The following is a 17,079-nucleotide window of genomic DNA, read 5'->3' on the forward strand; positions in this document are numbered from 1 at the left end:
GATTGCATCAATTAAAAGGGTAGAGAAGGAAAGACTCCAAGAATCTACCACACTACAAACTTGACAAAATTTTGGCTAGCCTATTGGACTCTCTGGCCTTTAACACATAGGTTCTTAAGAAAAGATTTCATATGTCACAATGAGGAAAGAAAATGTCAAAATAGGTCCCTAACATTTTTACTGGGAAGAGAAGCCATGATATATCATAAGGTACTCAGTATCCTGACAAAGAATTATTTCAAATTATTTCTTCTCTAATGTAATGTGGCAAGAATATTATGGTTTTTAAACATTGCAATGGAAGTTTCTGTGCTTGAATTAAAATAGTAACATGACTTGGAGTAGATAAAAGGGAGATGTAGATTGTCTTTTCTGCAACTCCAAGCCATATCTAACCCACTCCCACACTTCTGAGTACTACTGCATGGTCCGCACTGGGCACCTGAAGGAAAAAGCAATAAGAAACAAGGGGAAGCTGGCTTTGATCTGCTCTCCTTTCTGCCAAAATGTATACAGTTCCTGGAAAACTGTAGAAGGAATACACTTTGGCTCAAAAGTACCTAGTGCTATAAGCAAAGTGTCAGTGTACAAGGGGAAAGCTGAACTCCTTCTACTTGGTGCTAAGGAGGAAGAGGAGGCTATGTATAATTGAGAACTATCAGAAAGAATGACATCTAACTGTTTAACTGGATGAACAAGACTTCACTAGTCAAGAGTATCAAACCCTCTTTAACAGGAGGGAGAGGGAGGCCAGAAAGGCTGAAGAAAAAAAACCCTCTCTCTCTCTCTCTCTCTCTCTCTCTCTCTCTCTCTCTCACACACACACACACACACACACACACAATACATACACACACATACTCACACCTACATATAAACTATACTTATTACTTTTAGATACCTTTCAGACAGCTTTAATACTTTTCCATCTGAGAAAATATAAAATAGCATTATTAGTAAATAATGTTTTGGTGTTAGGATGGACAAGTCATTAAGGAAATGAGAGAAGCTCTGTGAATGCACCCAGAGTGATAGGCTCAGCAGCTGTATTGAGAATCATAAAGTATTGACATACTAAGTTTTATAGGAGACACTAGTAAAAGAATAAGAGATATGATTTTAAGCTAGAGACATATTAGGGAAAAGGTTGAGTTTACATAAGCATTTCAATGGGTCCTTAGGCACAAGTGGCCCTGGTGGATGCAGGGAGCCACATGATAGACAGTATCCAAGGCAGAACTAGAACAGAGAAAACATGCGTCAACAGGTCTCACTGTGAAACTGGGGAAAATGAGATGACAAATCTCATTGTTGACTACCTGCCATGGAACAGGCTCTGTACCAGACACATTGTGTTATATAAACTAATCTGACCCAGCAAGGTAGAAGTTATTGTGCACATTCCTTCACCCATCTTATAGATGAAAAAATAACTGGGAGGTGTATCTTCAAGGGCTATAATTTTCAAACAATCACACAGTGAAGGAGCTGACTATAACCAAAACCTGATTTTCTATTTGATACCCAGTCACAACCTTCTTTTCAACTCAGGTCCACTTCAGATCAATGATGACATAAGGGAGTTTAATTTATTTAGTTTAGTGTTTCCATATAGAACGTTTTTCAACCTGGCTTGATAAGGACAGAATCACTGTTTTTTTTCCCCCTCAGTCAGAGTCAATGTTTTTGTAGCCAGCATTTCTCAAAGCCAAGGGAACATTCATTAATTATCTGACCTATCACTGCCCCCACAGGGCACGCTAGAGGACCACTCTGAGGGCAGTAGCTAGGTGTGCACAGTGGCTTCAGTGTTCCCAGAACATCCTTCCCCGTCACATGTTTGTCTCTTGTCTATACATTCAACAATCCAGGGTGCCTTGGGGGCAGGTCACATGTTTGTCTCTTGTCTATACATCCAGGGTGCCTTGGGGACAGGTGTTATCTTGCTTTCCCGGTAAGGCCACTTTCCCAGCATCACTCATTGCTGAGTCTTGTAGCCAGGACTGGAAGCAGAACTTGCTCAGTTTAAACCTGTAACTCTCAACAGACTGCCTTTGCTCTTTCCACTAAGCCCCGAACAGGTGAAGGAGTATAACATATTTGTGCAAAGCCCTCACATTGGCTTTTTGTCTCAAGGAAAAAAGAAAACAAAACGTATCAAACCTAATCTCCTGTGGCATACTCTATTATTTCTCTATCTTTCTTACCATTGGAGAAATCCCTTAATGTCCATCTCTCAAAGGTCACAGTGTCCTTTCATGCCCTCCAGTGTCGTTCATGTTAAGTTGGCTCTATTCTCCTCTCCTACGGAGCATGTGTTTTACTGAGTATGAAAATGATTTCCTTCTTCCATCGCCATCAAGTCCATGACCGTTTCTCCAGCTGTTAAACTGCCACAAAGCCTGTTTGCTACAGGAGCCTCACAGGAGAACAGACAGGACACAAGGCGAAAAGAGAGCATGAGGATGGTCAGCAACGCCATCTGTCCGGGTTCATAAATCAAACATTGATGACTCAGCTCTCCTACCCTGTGTGAAGAGGAAGTTGAATCAGCTAGGCTTTGAGTTGGAAAAGTAGGGACTGTAGAAATGAGTTCTCCCTCCTACCCATTTAGTGGTTAGTGATGGAATGTTGGTGAGGAGTTCCCAGGAGCTCGCTCAGCTAACCTCCTTTGAAGAGTAGGTTTGTTCTGTTCCAATGAAGAGAGTTATCTTTTGTTTCTTCCAAAGAATCAGTAGAAAAGCTGTAAAGGTCTTCCTAGCCAAACCATGCCCTCTGATCTGGCCTAGTTATGCTAAGTTGAAGCCCTGAGCTTTGTCATTCCCTTCTGGAAACTGTAATGCATTGTCAGGAGCAGTGATGGACTTTGATTCTGTGGGTCTGTTGTTAGGGAACCAACCCTGGGCCTTACACATCCTGGCTAATGCTATACCACCAAGATTACCACCCCAGTTCTCACTTTATGGGACAATTTTCACAGGGAAAGGAGCTGATCTTTCTGAATTAAATCTGCATTAACAGTGTAGCTCAGTAGTCTAAATATCAACAGGATAAAATATAAACACTAAACATAAAACCATGAGAAAGATTCAAACCATTGTTTTTCTTTAAAGTTCCTTTGTGCTAAACCTGGTAAATTTGTTTTCTTTGTCAATTTTTGAGACATGGTATCCCTACATAACTCAGGCTTGAGTGGAACTCTCTACTCTCTTGCCTTTATCTCCTGAGTAACGGGGTTTCAGGGGCTCACCACCACACTCAGTTGCAGATGAAAGTATTTATCTAGCTTTATAGAGAATCTGTGTTAGTAGTAAAATGTTCTTCAGCCTTGGAATTTGATGTGCTTATTGACACTCCAGCATGAAGGCTAGTTCTGTGTCAGACCCTGTGAGTTTGAGAAGTCATTTCAGTTGATGAAATGGCCCTACCTTCTCCATCTGAATCCTTTACTACCCTGAGTCAGAGATTCTCTTATTTGTTCATAGATATTAAAGATCAAAATATGATAGGCATCCTTCAACTTAGTTAAATATGGATTTTTCTTCTCTTAATATATTCACTTAAAAGTGAACTTGTCTAATTATAACTGTATAAGGAAACATTCTCACTTGCTCAGTCTTGTTCCTGATCTCATTTTTTCCTGACACAGGACCTCACATTAATGATAAAAATGATCCATTCTGGATAGCAGGAATATTTTTCTTATTTTCTTGTTCTCCAAAGCCACTAATGCTGTGCTTTAATGACAGAAGGCCACCCCTGCCAACTGGTTTCCCCAGTCACTGAAAACTGTAGGCAATTTCTGTTGGTCTTGTCTTGTTTTCTAAGACACTAGTCATTGAACAGGTGACTTCTAACCTGCTATTTTACTAAGTGTAAAAATTATATTGTATAGTCTTGCCAAAATTGTAAAAATTTGGGGAGCTTGGTACTGTTATGATGGGGAGTCAGGCCCTGAATAATGTTGTGAGCTCCAAGTGCACAGTCCCCTTTCCTGCCCATCCCTGGTGGTCCTCTGTTTAAGGCAGAGCCACAGCACTCCTAATTGAGGGTTGGCTATTTGGGCTTCCCATCATTATAGGAAGGGCTCTCAAATGCCTACTAGTCTTACCATTAAGGATAGTAGACCAGAAAGCTGACCTGGGACTCTTGCATCCTCTTCTGCATTACTCTCGTACTGTTACTGCATGGACCATTTTACTAGTCGTTAGACCAGAGGGAAGAGCGTTGGGCTCCCTGTCTGTGCCTCTGCTGGTGAATTTGCCCTAAGGATGGTTTTGTGCACTTTTTCCCCCTGCTAAAGCACTGTGGCTTTTATTGCTCAGGACTGCGGGTATATTAATGTGAAAAAACTGTGTTAGAAATCCCTATGACACCTTTGGCAAAAAACACTTAAGAACTGCTCATTGGACCTCTCCAGCAAACAGAAAACAAACCTGATCAAGAATGAATTATTGTCTCCTCTTTCTTTCTTCCTGGATCTTAAACCCATCTCTTCCATCATTTTGCTGGCAGATACGGCTATCCATCTTCTTTTAGTGAAACTGGTTGTGGTAATAACTCGCCTGAGAAAATAATTCCGTTTTCCCTGCAGCTTGATGTAACCCTATTGGGGAAACGTTTTGGACCATGTAGTGTAATTTAGTTTTGGATGGGGCAACTTTGTTCTCCCCTGACAACATCATTATTTCAGAAATTGTCACTCAAGTTATCCAAGCCATGAATGGTATGGGGCTACAGAGTACCCTCTGCACCACCAGGGCCTCCAAGGGAACACAGATGTGACTGCTGAGCCATGGCCTAGCTGTTGCCACATGTGCCAGAGGCATAATCTCCACCAGAATTTCTTAAGTTCTACTCTACTATGTGTAAAGCCCTGAGATTATGCTGCTGGCTGGGAGGCCTCTGGGAAGACCACCTGGAGGCTTCTGAGATAAATGTATGGCTCAGAAGTAGCATGCGTTTAGCCACTACTGGTTTTTTTCTCTAACAAATAGTAGTTATTGGGTCCCTACTCTGTGTGCTCTGAATGCATAGGTAGTAAGACATAGTACCTGCTCTAAGCAAATTCATAATTTGTAAGAAGACAGAGGTGACTCAGATTCCTATCTTGGGATGCTAATAGCAGGAGCATCTAAGCAGGTTCCCCCTTCCTGTGAAAGCTATCTGGTGAAGAGAATGAGGCTCCCACCAGCTTCCTCAATGTGAGTCACTGTTGGGTTTTTTTTGGGGGGCACTCAAAGAAAACAGGGAAAAGAAGAATTAAAGGCCTAAGTAAAAGACCAATAAGATCAAAACTAGGAAGAGCCTTAAGATCTGAGCGGACTCCGGCTAGGACCATGTGTAGGTTTCCAGTGGGAGCAGCAGAGCACGGGAGAAGACAACCAGGGAAGCAGACGGTGTTTTGGATTTGCCTAGTGGATTGCCCAGTGAACACACAGGCCCTTGGGCTGCAGATGGTTGCAGTGGGGAAGCTGGGAGAGGCTGCCGAAAGCGTGAGCCTGCTACAGGATTAGTGAGCACTGTGCTCGCACACACACTCAGTGACTATGGCTAGAACATGGCTGCTCAAGAAAGTGAAGGAAAGGAGGAAGAATATCTGGAATGCCAACATATTTACTGCAATATTTTAGAGCCACATTTACTGGAAAGTAAGAACAGACTTTGAACTGTCTCACTTAGGATTGATTCATCATTGTGATAAAGCAGCCAGCATTGTTTTTCACTGTCACTGTTTTTACTTAAAGAGTCTTGAGCTTAAATTATGACTTTGGTATACTTGAGTCTCATAGCACGTCATATCCATGTGCTAAATTATCACTGAACAAAATGGAAAGACCCAGGAATCTTCACATTTACATATGTATTGAAAAATCACAGCACCTGGCAATATACTTCAATGACAGTCAGCTCAGCCTCAGTCTAAATTACCTCATTAAGCTAAATGGCATGCAACAGGAATTGAAAACAAAACAAAAACCTCTGCAGTGTTCTAAGGACAATGGTGTGCATAGTCTCTTTGAAGCGGGTTTCATGTAGCTGGGGAAGTGTGAATGGAACTTAAGTGGATAAAGATAGGGCTCATAGTGGCATCATATTTAATTGCCACTAACAGTAGAGTCAGATTTCAATTATGTCTCCTTGTCAGACCACTTTGGTGACAGTTCTATCTCTTGACCAAGTCACCCAGTCCTCATTTTCTTTCATCCATTCTAAATCCACATATGGGGTCATATATGTTCCCTGACTCTCCTCTGTGAAACATTTTTCAGAAAAGAGGAAGTCACTTTGATGCTGATGGAATGTGGTGGGGGTAATTTTTCACTCTTCTATCTTTTGTGCCTGTTCCTAGAGACCATTGAAAAATGGCAAGACCCCAGTCCTCTTTGTAGACGTTACAAGCCTTCCTCTATGGGTTTTAAAGTATTTTAAGTGCTTCTGTCGTCATCCCATTGTGCTTTCCATAGCCCTAGCAGACCACACAGCAAGGCTGGATTGGGCAAAATCTGAGTAGTACAGAAACCATTATATTCTCACTGCTATGCCATTCTTGTTTACTGGTAGTCAGGGTCTAAGAATGGCATGACCAAATATTGGCCAATCAAGTCCACACACATTCATTATTTCTGGGATTTCAACCAGTGGGAATCCAACAACAAAACAAGCTGTGGCCATTATTGAGCCTTTAAAGATAATTGACCAACTGCCATTTTGTTTCTAAAGAGAGGGGAAAAAACAGCTCAGCTATCATTTGGTTCATTTCTCCAAATCATACAGATGACTTTGGCATTAAGGATTTTCTCTTAATTTTATCTAGTTCATATGCCAAACACATCATACACACACACATCACACACACACACACACACACGCGCGCGCGCGCACACACACACATGCGAGCGTGTATGCATTCACAATAGACATTGCTCGCTTATTACAAACGGGGACAATAACCAACTGTTAGTAAGAATGTTACCTTAAAATAAATTACTAATACCAGAAGTAAAACAAATTTTTTAGTAAAATCTTTCTCTTTTCTAGTTTTGAGTTGTAAATCTACAAGATGATTAGGGAAGATACTGAAAAAGATGGCATTATGGGCATCTCAGAACTTCAGAGGGATTTAGCAGAATCCATTTACCCAGAGCCAATCCCTGGAGTCTTCTTTGGTTGGCTTACTGTTTTTTTCTGGCCCCTAAGTGCTAGGAACATGGTGGCCTTAGGTGGCAGAGGCATCACATCCATCTTTGAGGGACTCCGCCCTTCTTTCCCGGAGCATCTGCTCTTCTATGGTCTGTGAGAGTCACATCTACTTCTGCTTCCGCACCTGAGCAGAGCGATTAAAACCCCTTTTCCAGGTGACCACTGGGCGAGCACTTGAAGTCAGGATATATCTCAACCGTCTCCAAGTCTTCTTCTTGTTTCCCTTGATTAAAATTTCTAACATACTACTTTTCTAAGTTGAATCCAACTTTCCACACCCCCAGATTACCAGGAGCCTAGAAAATGCAAGTACTGTGAGTCCATCCCCCGTAAACAGAATTAGAATCATTCTCTGTGTGCCTCCGTCTCTCCTGTAGTGATTAGAAGCATCTTGGGACAGTACAATATAAGGACTGTCACCTTAGCAGTGTCCAGTATCCATACTGGAGCTCTTCTGGCCAAAGTCACAGTACTTCTGTTTATCTGTTTATCTATTTCTCACTTGAGCTACATCCTTGCAAGGCTTCTTATACCAGGCCTTGATAGGCAGCTCCCTTTTCCCACAGAAGATGTTGTTCATTTGTTTGTATTCTGTTGGGTTCCAAATTTCTTTTAGCTGATACTTGTGACAATTGTGCTACTGGCATGAAGACCATGCTTTGTGTGCCTTTGCCATGCTCAAAACTGCACCCTCCCCAGTCTCTCCACTGATCGGTGCCAAGCACAAAGATAATATCGCTGGCTATTCACTTGTGTGCACTCAGTTCCACAAACTACATTGAATTTGTATAGCATCGAGTCGGATGTATTTCTTTTTTATGACTACAATGGACTCCTTGCGTTTATAGAATGTATTAGCATTTAGGTAAGTGTAAAATGTCAATATGAAAATGGCGTTTCTGTCAAAACAGACCTAGACACTTTAAAAGACTTGGTAAGGAAACGATGCCTTGAAAGTTATCATCAGACGAAACCTGAGTGGCTCTTACTCCAGGGTGGGGTTCTCTCCTGACTTCTCCTTTACTCACTTTCTATTTTTTCACCGCCCTAACTGCTCCATCGGTCAAATCTCTCCCAGCTCATAGCCAAGCACATCACTGGACACGTGACCCAACAAGAGCTAAATAGCGCCTCCCTGGCTTTGCCTCCCGAACACATTTGACTAGCTAACTGGAAACCTGTACTCACTTTCCAGCCCCAGCCTCCAGCCACAACAAAGTAGAATCATCTGGTGCTTTAACTAAAATGTTTTGAACATTTTAGTGTCAAAAACCTTTTTTTTTTTTTTTTGCTTTTTTTTTCCTTGTGAACTGTAGTTACGTTTTCTCCTCTTGTCTTTTGTTCCTAGACTTCTTGTTTGTTGCTTATTCAGTTCATCTCTGTACTTGCTGTCCACGTCTGGAGTATCTCTTGCTTAGTCTCTTGAAGACGGTGATCGATGATCAAGTTTGCATCGTGTATGCATTCTCTCGACGTTTCCTTCTGACTAACAATGGAAACGCCCTAACGTACTGGGAAGATGGCAGAAGCTGCCGCTCTAGGGAACAGCACACCTTGGAGGTGCTTGTTTGCCTAGTTATGAACTGCATCTTTCTCTGTCTCGTTCACAGAGATGCCATGAAAGGCTGCTCCACGCCGTACTTAGCCCAAGAGCCTTTGTTTAAAGAAAGCTCCTGTCCTCAGATCTGGTAAACCCTTTCTAACAACTCAATGCGCATGCCCAGACAGATAACACAGCTAATGTAGTCGATGTACAGGGAGTTCTTGGTAAATGATAAACAGAAGAGCAGTCGGCCATTAGAATTAGCGAAGGACTTCGACCGTTTTGATGATAACTGCAAATAGTTGATAAGTACCTGAGAAAACTGAGAGCCTACTGTTATTAATAGCCAGAAAGCAAAATGGCATATCGCTGCAAAGGGGCTCCTTTTCTTTCTAAACAACATCTAGTTCTAGAAAAGAGATGTGAAAATAGATGCTGGATGTGTTTGTACACACATTGGTAATCCCAGCTGTGCAGACGGTTAAGCAGGAGGGTCATAAGTTGTCCAAGGCCAGTCTGGACGACTAACTGAAACCCTGTCTCCAAATGAAATACATAAAGGCTGCGACTGTAGACCTCTTGTTCAGCATGTCTCAGGCCACCGATTAGAAAAGCTGGGGAGGGAAAAAGAGAGGGAGGGAGGAAGGAAGGGAAAAGGAAAAAGATAAAAACTAGACGATCTCATACATTATCCCTACAAGCGTAAACTGTTATCCTTTTTTTTGGAATGAACACAATAAAATATTCTAAAAGCTTCCAAGTTTTTGCACTTTAAATCAATACTTCATTTTAAAGTAGCTTAGACCTAAGAAAACCCATACGTCCTGGTATGCATTCATGGTATCTTATAATTGCTAACTATAGAACACACTCTGAATGCCCAGGAATCCAGGCTTTCATAATCCATCAAAGCCTATCTATTGCAATAACTGCATGCATAGTAAAAATCAGTGTTAGAATAGTAGCTTTTATGTCTTTTACTATTACCCACATCTCACACATTCTCTAATACACGCTAAGGATGTGTATCTATATATAAACATGCATACATGTACACTGTATTTGTGTATGTTTATATTTTATGGATTAAAACATTTTACAAGAACTAAATTCCTCTAGTGGGTGTAATCCCTTATGAGATTTTCTGATCTTTTGTTATACTTAGTTTTATTTCTATATACAGTTGTTTCTAGCTAAATAGGTTTTTCTCACATATTACTTAGAAAATAGTTGTTTTACCAGAAGGTTATGTAACAAGGCAGTTGATTAACATAAAATCATTTAAATGTACCTGCTACACATAAGTTAGCATCAACAGTATAATTTATTTGTTTTTTTAAAAAAAGGCTTTAATAAATGAATGAAAGAGTTGAAAGGTATATTAGTCTGTAAATAAGTATGCTTTAATTCATATTGTTTCATCTTTCCATTCACCTGCATTTTTATTTAATGACTGCCTACTGCCACCTATAAAATTTTAAGTAAGGAAATGGAATTATTTGACTTATCATCTTTCTTAACAAATATAGAGATCTAGTTGTTGATGTTTAAGTGTTTTTAACTGCTTATAGCTATGTCTTCTTAGTTTAAAAAGTCAATAGTCAACAGAATCCTCTTCCTTTCTCTTTATAGGAAGAAGTTGTATAAATATATAATCTAACATTAGAGGAAGCTGTATCCGTTCAGTTTCACTAGAATTATCTAACAACTCTAATAAACTCATTTGCAACTTTTCATAGAAGAATTGGTCTTTATTAAAGCAGGGAAGAACTTTCAGGACACGCAGCCTATATTTAATTTTTTCTTAGCCATCTTCCCAGTTGAAAAGGCCAGATTCTGTTAGTGGATTGGTTAATACTCAGGATGAGATCAGTGTCCCTTTATCACTCACTCTCTACCTCCTCAACCTCACCTTATCAAGCCTCTCCTGCCTTGAATTAAAAGTGACTTCATCACAAGACACTGAAGTCTTTCTGCCTTCATTTGTAAAAATTTATGCTTGAAGTGATATTTCCAGTGAGAGAGTTCAGCTCACGGAAGGAACTGTGAACTTATTTGGGGGACTTGTATAAGCTTGACGTATATAACAGTTATGAAAAATTTCCCTAGGGTGTGTGACTTCAAAATCATATTCAGAGGCATAGAAGTACATGAATGTATATTTATGTGCAGGAAGAACTAAGGGAGGGTAATGGCAAATTTCGGGGGGCTGAGATGTGGATAGAAATCATATCAGTTAAGGCTGAGTAAAGGGGTCCTGACTGAAACAGAAGCTGGTGCAGGCAAGATTAAGAAACATGTGTAGAGTGACAGTAAGCAGACTAGAGGGACAGGGAAACCAGATAATGAATGATTTTAAAACCTAGGCAAATGGTGAGACAAGAGCATTTTCCAGTATGAGAGTTAAAGAGAATATGTCTTTCGTTCATCTTCTTATATGAGTGTGCTCACATGGTCAGCTCTGTTGATTTTATGCCTAGAGAGCGGTCATTTGTCAGACCACATAAACCAGCGGACAGGTAATACTACCACTGGGACATTGTTCTAGAATGTGCTGGTAAGACTACAAAAGCACGTATGGAAGCAACATGGGTATTTCCAGGCCAGCAAGTAGGACCTGTAACAGAATAGCAAGAGTTATGAGGCGGAGTTAAGCAGAAAGGGGAAGATGACAATAGGAAGGTTGGTGGCCAGCCCCTGTAACTGCTCACTTAGCTCACTACAGTACTTGCTAGGCTGTGTACTCTTATGGCGATCATAAAACTTCCAGAGTTGATTGCTCAGGAAAATGTAGCTTCTTCTGCTTGCTTACGCATCAAGGTATGCAGAAGAGGAAAGCAGGAAGCAGCTTCTGTGTCCCTAGTGTCCCAAACTTCAAGCTATGGCTAAGACCTAGCCTTCCTGTTCCTTCTCACAGACTCCACACTTCTATCTCCTCTCTCTGCTTTAAGACCAAGAATGGGGTTTTTAATTAGTTAAAATTCATAACTATGAGTAAGTTGTTCACTCGGAAAATTCAAAACACTGAGAACTGTGTTCTCAGTGACACAGATCTGTAATCTTAGCAACTTGGAAGCTGGGATGGGAAGATCATAGCCTTCCTGGGCTATGGAATGAGTTCAAGGCCAGCCTAGGCAACTTGGTGAAACTATATAAAAAAAGAAAAGAAAAGAAAAGAAAAGAAAAGGAAGAGTGCTGGGGCTATATCTCTGTGGTAAAGTTCTAAGGCATGTGTGTGCCCGGGGTTCAGTACTTAGACTATAAATAAATGCCTTGTAAGTTGTTGTTTGGGAGCTTGGTGTTGGCTCTTTTCCTCTGAATTACAGCATGAGCTCTTGGAATCCTGTAGGGTGCGAAGGGCATAGTCTAATGAAGGTGAACTTTGTTTATACGACTCTTGTATGTCAGGTTAAGGTGATGCTCCATCTTCACCTCTGTGTCAGGCTTGATTTGTTCTCGGACTGATGGGTGCTCACTTTTCTAGCATAGGGTCCATTACAAAGGCGTGCAGTAGCATGGGTTTTCAATTTAGTCCAAGTGTCTGGTCGTCTCTCCTGTACATTTGGTTTTGCTGTAACTGCTCTCCCTGAGACTGGCAGGAGGATTGACTCAATGTCACCTGACATTCATGTAGTCCTGATGTTAAGATAATTTCTCTTCATCTGGATTTATTAAATTATAGTGAGCAAGCAATCTTGAGGTGAATACTATTGGTGAGGTTTTTTTTTATTAGCCCTTTAGTTGCTGGAGTTGAGAGTTTAGGATTTAGTTATGAAAATCTCTCTGGTCCTTCGACTCACGTTCCCAAAGATAATGGCCAGGGACTGATTCTACTGGCTCTGAAGGCCTGGAAATGGCTCAGATGCAATTTAAAAGAAGAATATGCATCTAGAAGGAGGGAGCAGCGTTTTTAGTCCTTCAGTACCTTCTAATAGGAAGAGCGGTAGAGAGTGTACTCACACCAGTACGGGCATATGGGCACCTAAGTGGGGGCTTGTGTATTTTATTTTCTACAAAGAAGCAAGGCAGCTGCACATGGGGTATATATCTTTAAATCTAGGTGAGCCACCAGACACACATGTTGCTTGCTGTCACCCTAGGCTCTGAAGATCTTTTCCCTATTAGTAGCACACGGTGTCCCTTTCTAATTGCCATAATACACAAAAACAATAGTGTCATTGCATAGTTAATAAGTCCATACTGTACAAGGGCACATGAACACACTTTCTCATTTGTGATCGCTGTTTCTTTGTTATCTCAAATCCCCAGGTTGACTGTGACACTGATCTCCTAGGACAGAGCTCATCAGTTTGAACTTTGACCAGTTCTTCCTTTTAGTGAAGTCTTTAATACACCAGATGCTAGCAGTCTTCATGACTTGCAGGAACTTAAAAATAAGTAAAAAGTACAGGAAGAGAAACATATTAAATTAAACATATAGAGAAAAACTGACAAGTGTTTCTGTCTAAATAAAGAGCAATGGTTTCTGAGTTTCAAATGACATCTTATCTCAGTACAGATATTTATTCTTCTTTTCTGGAATTTTAACCCAAATCATGTTAATCTATAGTTTTAGGAGAAATAATTCGATATTAGCCTAGCCTTCTACTCTCCTTCTTAGCCCACAGATGACATTAGAGTGAATAAGTCCCTTTTCAAGATAAATTATTTCATCTCAGAGAAAATATATATTCACATACATATGAGTTTATGTTAGTACACTGACTCTAGTAGTAAATACAGCAAAGAGTATAATCTTTAAGCATAGAAAAGTACTTTTTAATTCTAACATCAGCTAAATGCATTATTGCCTATGTTTTGGATAGAAAAAAGTGCAACCTATAGTTTTCAGTCCCTTAGTGATTTCTCTGCCCCTCATAGAGTCCAAATAGTGATTTGGGGCCGGGCTTCCTAAGGGGTCAGACTTTTTTTCTTAAAAGATAGTATTAGCAGCAGTTACAACAATACGGTGACAGCCAAAACAAAGTTACCTCGTAGAATGCCTTAAGAACAGTTTTCAAACATGTACCTACATCAGTGTTCCGAGCAAGATTTTAAAGCAGCGGTCATGGATGTTTCCATTTATGGGTGAGGAAACAAGTACAGGATTGGAAGTGGTGGTCTTTGTCTACTTAGGCCACTATAACAAAATACCCGAAGCTGAGTGGCTGATGCAGCACAGACATTGCTCACAGGTCTAGAGACTGGAAATCCAAGATGGAGATGTGAGTGAATTCCATGGCTGGTGAGGATCCATTTCCTGGCTCACAGAGGGCAGCCTCTTCTTGTGTCCTCCCGTGAAGGCCCAGAATCTTACTTGGATGTGTTCTGTAAAAGTATCATGGGCAGAAAGCCCATGCTGATTACAAACTGCTTTTTGTTGTTTCCTTTGGAGGGAAGGAACTAAGCATAGCCTGGTGTGAGATGGCTGCTTTCAACATGGGAAACTTCCACTGCCAGCTGCTGAGAGCAAAGCTAGGAGCGCTTCTCCCACCGAGAGAAAATGTCTTGTTTTTCACAGCTGCCAAGTTGTCAGCCAAAGATCATACAGAGAATAAGGAAAGCTTATTAAATATAAATTATGGGGTTACTAACCTTTGCTAGTAATTATAGAATTACTAATGAATTCTTAAACATATCATTCTTTGCCTGAAATATGGCAACTTAGGCCTGAATTTTTGTGATTCCCAGCCCCCTCCCCCCCCCAAAAAAAAATCACACATTAAATTCTATAAGGAGGAGATAGGACTGTAAGGTCAGATTTGGGCCATGTGATTAGATCCCAGGGGAGGAGATTTGATGGATGAAGTTAGGGGCTTTATGAAAGAGGCCCTCAGGAAGTTCTTCACCTCTTCTCCCATGTGAGAACCAGAGAATGTACCGTTTGTGGACCAGAGGAAAGCTCTCTCCCAGAAACCTACGTCCAGGCTCTCGACAGCCTGGAATCAAGTGTCTCCTGTTGATAAGCACTCTGGCTCTGCACTCTCATTTACCCAACAGGCGGAGGCAGTGGCTGTGCATGATGAGGTCTCATCCATCCATTGAGCAAACTCAGCTCTGTTAGATAGCAAGCTAAGGGTACAGCTACAGCACAAATTATTGCTCAGATACTATACTTTCTCAAAACCATCAACCCTTATTTCATCCCTTCAAAAGAAAAAAAAATAATTAAATAGTCAGGTCAGCTACTTTTATGTTAGAACCTGAAAAATGAAAGCTGAAACAATTCACCAGTCAATAAGTTGTATTCTCATTTAAAAAAAAAATGTCAACTTCCTTATCACTGTAGAATACTAGCACTTAATAGAGACAGGGTGGTAGTTAAGACTTCAAAAAAGAAAGGAACAAAGGGAAAAATGTTATGTACTCTCTGCCATAGTATATTAGCAAAGTATGTAGAATTAAAATACATGGCACACACACATATTATGTATGTGTAATTTTTCTGGTTTAGACAGAAACCAAGTGGAGGATGACAAAAAGATGTTGACCGTTTGAAGGAGGAATGAATAGACTTTTATCTCAAGACTCAAAATTGGTTTATTTTTCTCCATTTACTATACATGGAAAGTTTGAGTTTCTACCCAATCATAGCCTCCAAAGTGCATGTCATGTAGTTCAATCCTGCCCCTACACATCTTGCTATTTGCAAACGTAGCACCTACCTGACAGAATGCATTCACATTGTTGTCCTGCAGTGCACCTGACTCAGATTCCTGTTAGGATGTTTATTTCAGGTTGGGAACCTGGGTGTTGCCTCATAGCTCAGCCTCCGTGGAACGTTTATGGACATGTTTATGATTTGCTAATGTGTGCTGTGACCCCATCAGTCTGTTTGCAGTGGGAGAAGGGCTGGGAGGAGAGGGAGGTGTTTGGGGAGGGAGAGTCATTTGTTTGATGTATTCACAGTGGGAGGGTGAGGGAGGGAGGAGGGTTCATCCTCATGTGTGAATTCAGGTTAACTAAGGGGTTTGGTTTGGGGGGCTGGGAGGGCAGATGTCAGAGCTAGAGCGCATGCTTACTAGTATGTGTGAGGGTCTAGGGTTTGATTCCCGGGACCACACACCGAAAGACAAGGGTCCAATTTTGACCCTCACAAACAAAATCCTGCTGTAGTAAGTGGATTCTACTGTGGTGCCGCTTTTCAGTGATCGTGAATTATTTTCTTTATTTCTTCCTTCACTTGATATTCTTTTTTCCTCAGGGGAAATCTCTCACATCCAAGAGGTTAACAAGCCTTGTTCAGTCTTACTAAAAGGACCGTCTTTGTGACAAGAAAGCTGAATGGAGCCATTGCCCATACCTTGTAGCCCATTGCTGTTACCTGGAACCGAGGATCTTAGACCAAGATGTTGCATGAACGAAGGACCTGAAATGTTCTTTCCTGTGTGCACATAAAGGCATCGCCATCGCCATCGCCAAGGGACTTTGCCATCTCATTGCCTCATCATCCACCTGTCGTCTGCCTCCCTTTCTCCTCTTACTAAGCTGGATCTGTGTCTCTTTCTTTTTTTTAACGAGTTCAAGTGAATTACAACTTATTTTCCCCCTTCCTCTCTTTTTCTTAAAGCTTCTGCTAGATGCACAGTTCACTGAAAATTCCGTCAGTCACAAACTGGAAGAATTGTAAAAGAAAAAAAAGTATATATCAATAAGTATACATATGGCTTCACATTTATTAAATAATAAATTAGCACAGAAGGTGTCATTTCACCCGTGTAGCCACTCGGAAACAAATGCCCATCTTTGTCTGTTCTCTGGACATTGTCTGTTCATGTTTCTTGCATTTATTTTTATACCATGTTTAAATGAGAAAACACCTTTTACTCCAAATGTATCAAAGTTGACCTCTTCTCTGTAAATTTGTGTATGTTTATATTGTTGTTTTATCTTTCATTAAAAGATGCAGAATCTCGTTGCTTTGGGAACTTTTGTTGTTGGTGCTACCAGTAAAAGAAAGTGAAAACAGAGCACTCACAGCCTGCAAGCTAAGGCATGAAGCTGCCATCCCCCAATTTATCTCAGATTTGGGTGGTATGAAGCCAGGAACAACACATGGAAAGCATCTCCATGGAGGGCTGACCTGGGACAGGGAGATGGTTTGCCTTCTATGGGAAAACACCAAAAATCCAGACTTTCCTATTTTCAGACCTACTTGAGAAAGACTTTCTAGCTTCTGATGAAGTCTACACTTGACTAAAGCTAGTAGATACTTTAGTTAGAATGAAGCTTTAGATTTTTAAAAGCATATTTCTGAATGTACCCAAGGTCAATGTTTCTTCTATTTACAGTGGTTACAGATTCTTTTTAAGAATCAGGTGTAAGTACCAGAA

At 40.8% G+C, this 17,079-nt stretch overlaps 1 protein-coding gene across 4 annotated transcripts in view; it reads left to right on the forward strand.

The window, feature by feature from the left end:
• The window catches only part of RGS7 (regulator of G protein signaling 7), a 379,817-nt gene extending 363,156 nt beyond the window's left edge, over positions 1 to 16,661 (forward strand). For 3 of the 4 annotated variants that reach the window (XM_084792712.1, XM_084792715.1, XM_084792713.1), the window contains one exon: positions 15,951 to 16,661. Coding sequence is in view for 2 of the 4 variants with exons in the window: in XM_084792715.1 (XP_084648841.1) it covers positions 15,951 to 16,001 (51 nt within the window). In the remaining 2 variants the exon portion in view is untranslated. Of the gene's footprint in view, positions 1 to 8,813; positions 8,892 to 15,950 lie in introns of all 4 variants that reach the window. The other variant, XM_084792714.1, reaches the window with a different exon arrangement.
• The last annotated feature ends 418 nt before the right edge of the window (positions 16,662 to 17,079 follow it).

The sequence above is a fragment of the Acomys minous genome, assembly GCF_964271855.1.
Source record: "Acomys minous genome assembly, chromosome: 1".
Lineage (NCBI taxonomy): Eukaryota > Metazoa > Chordata > Mammalia > Rodentia > Muridae > Acomys > Acomys minous.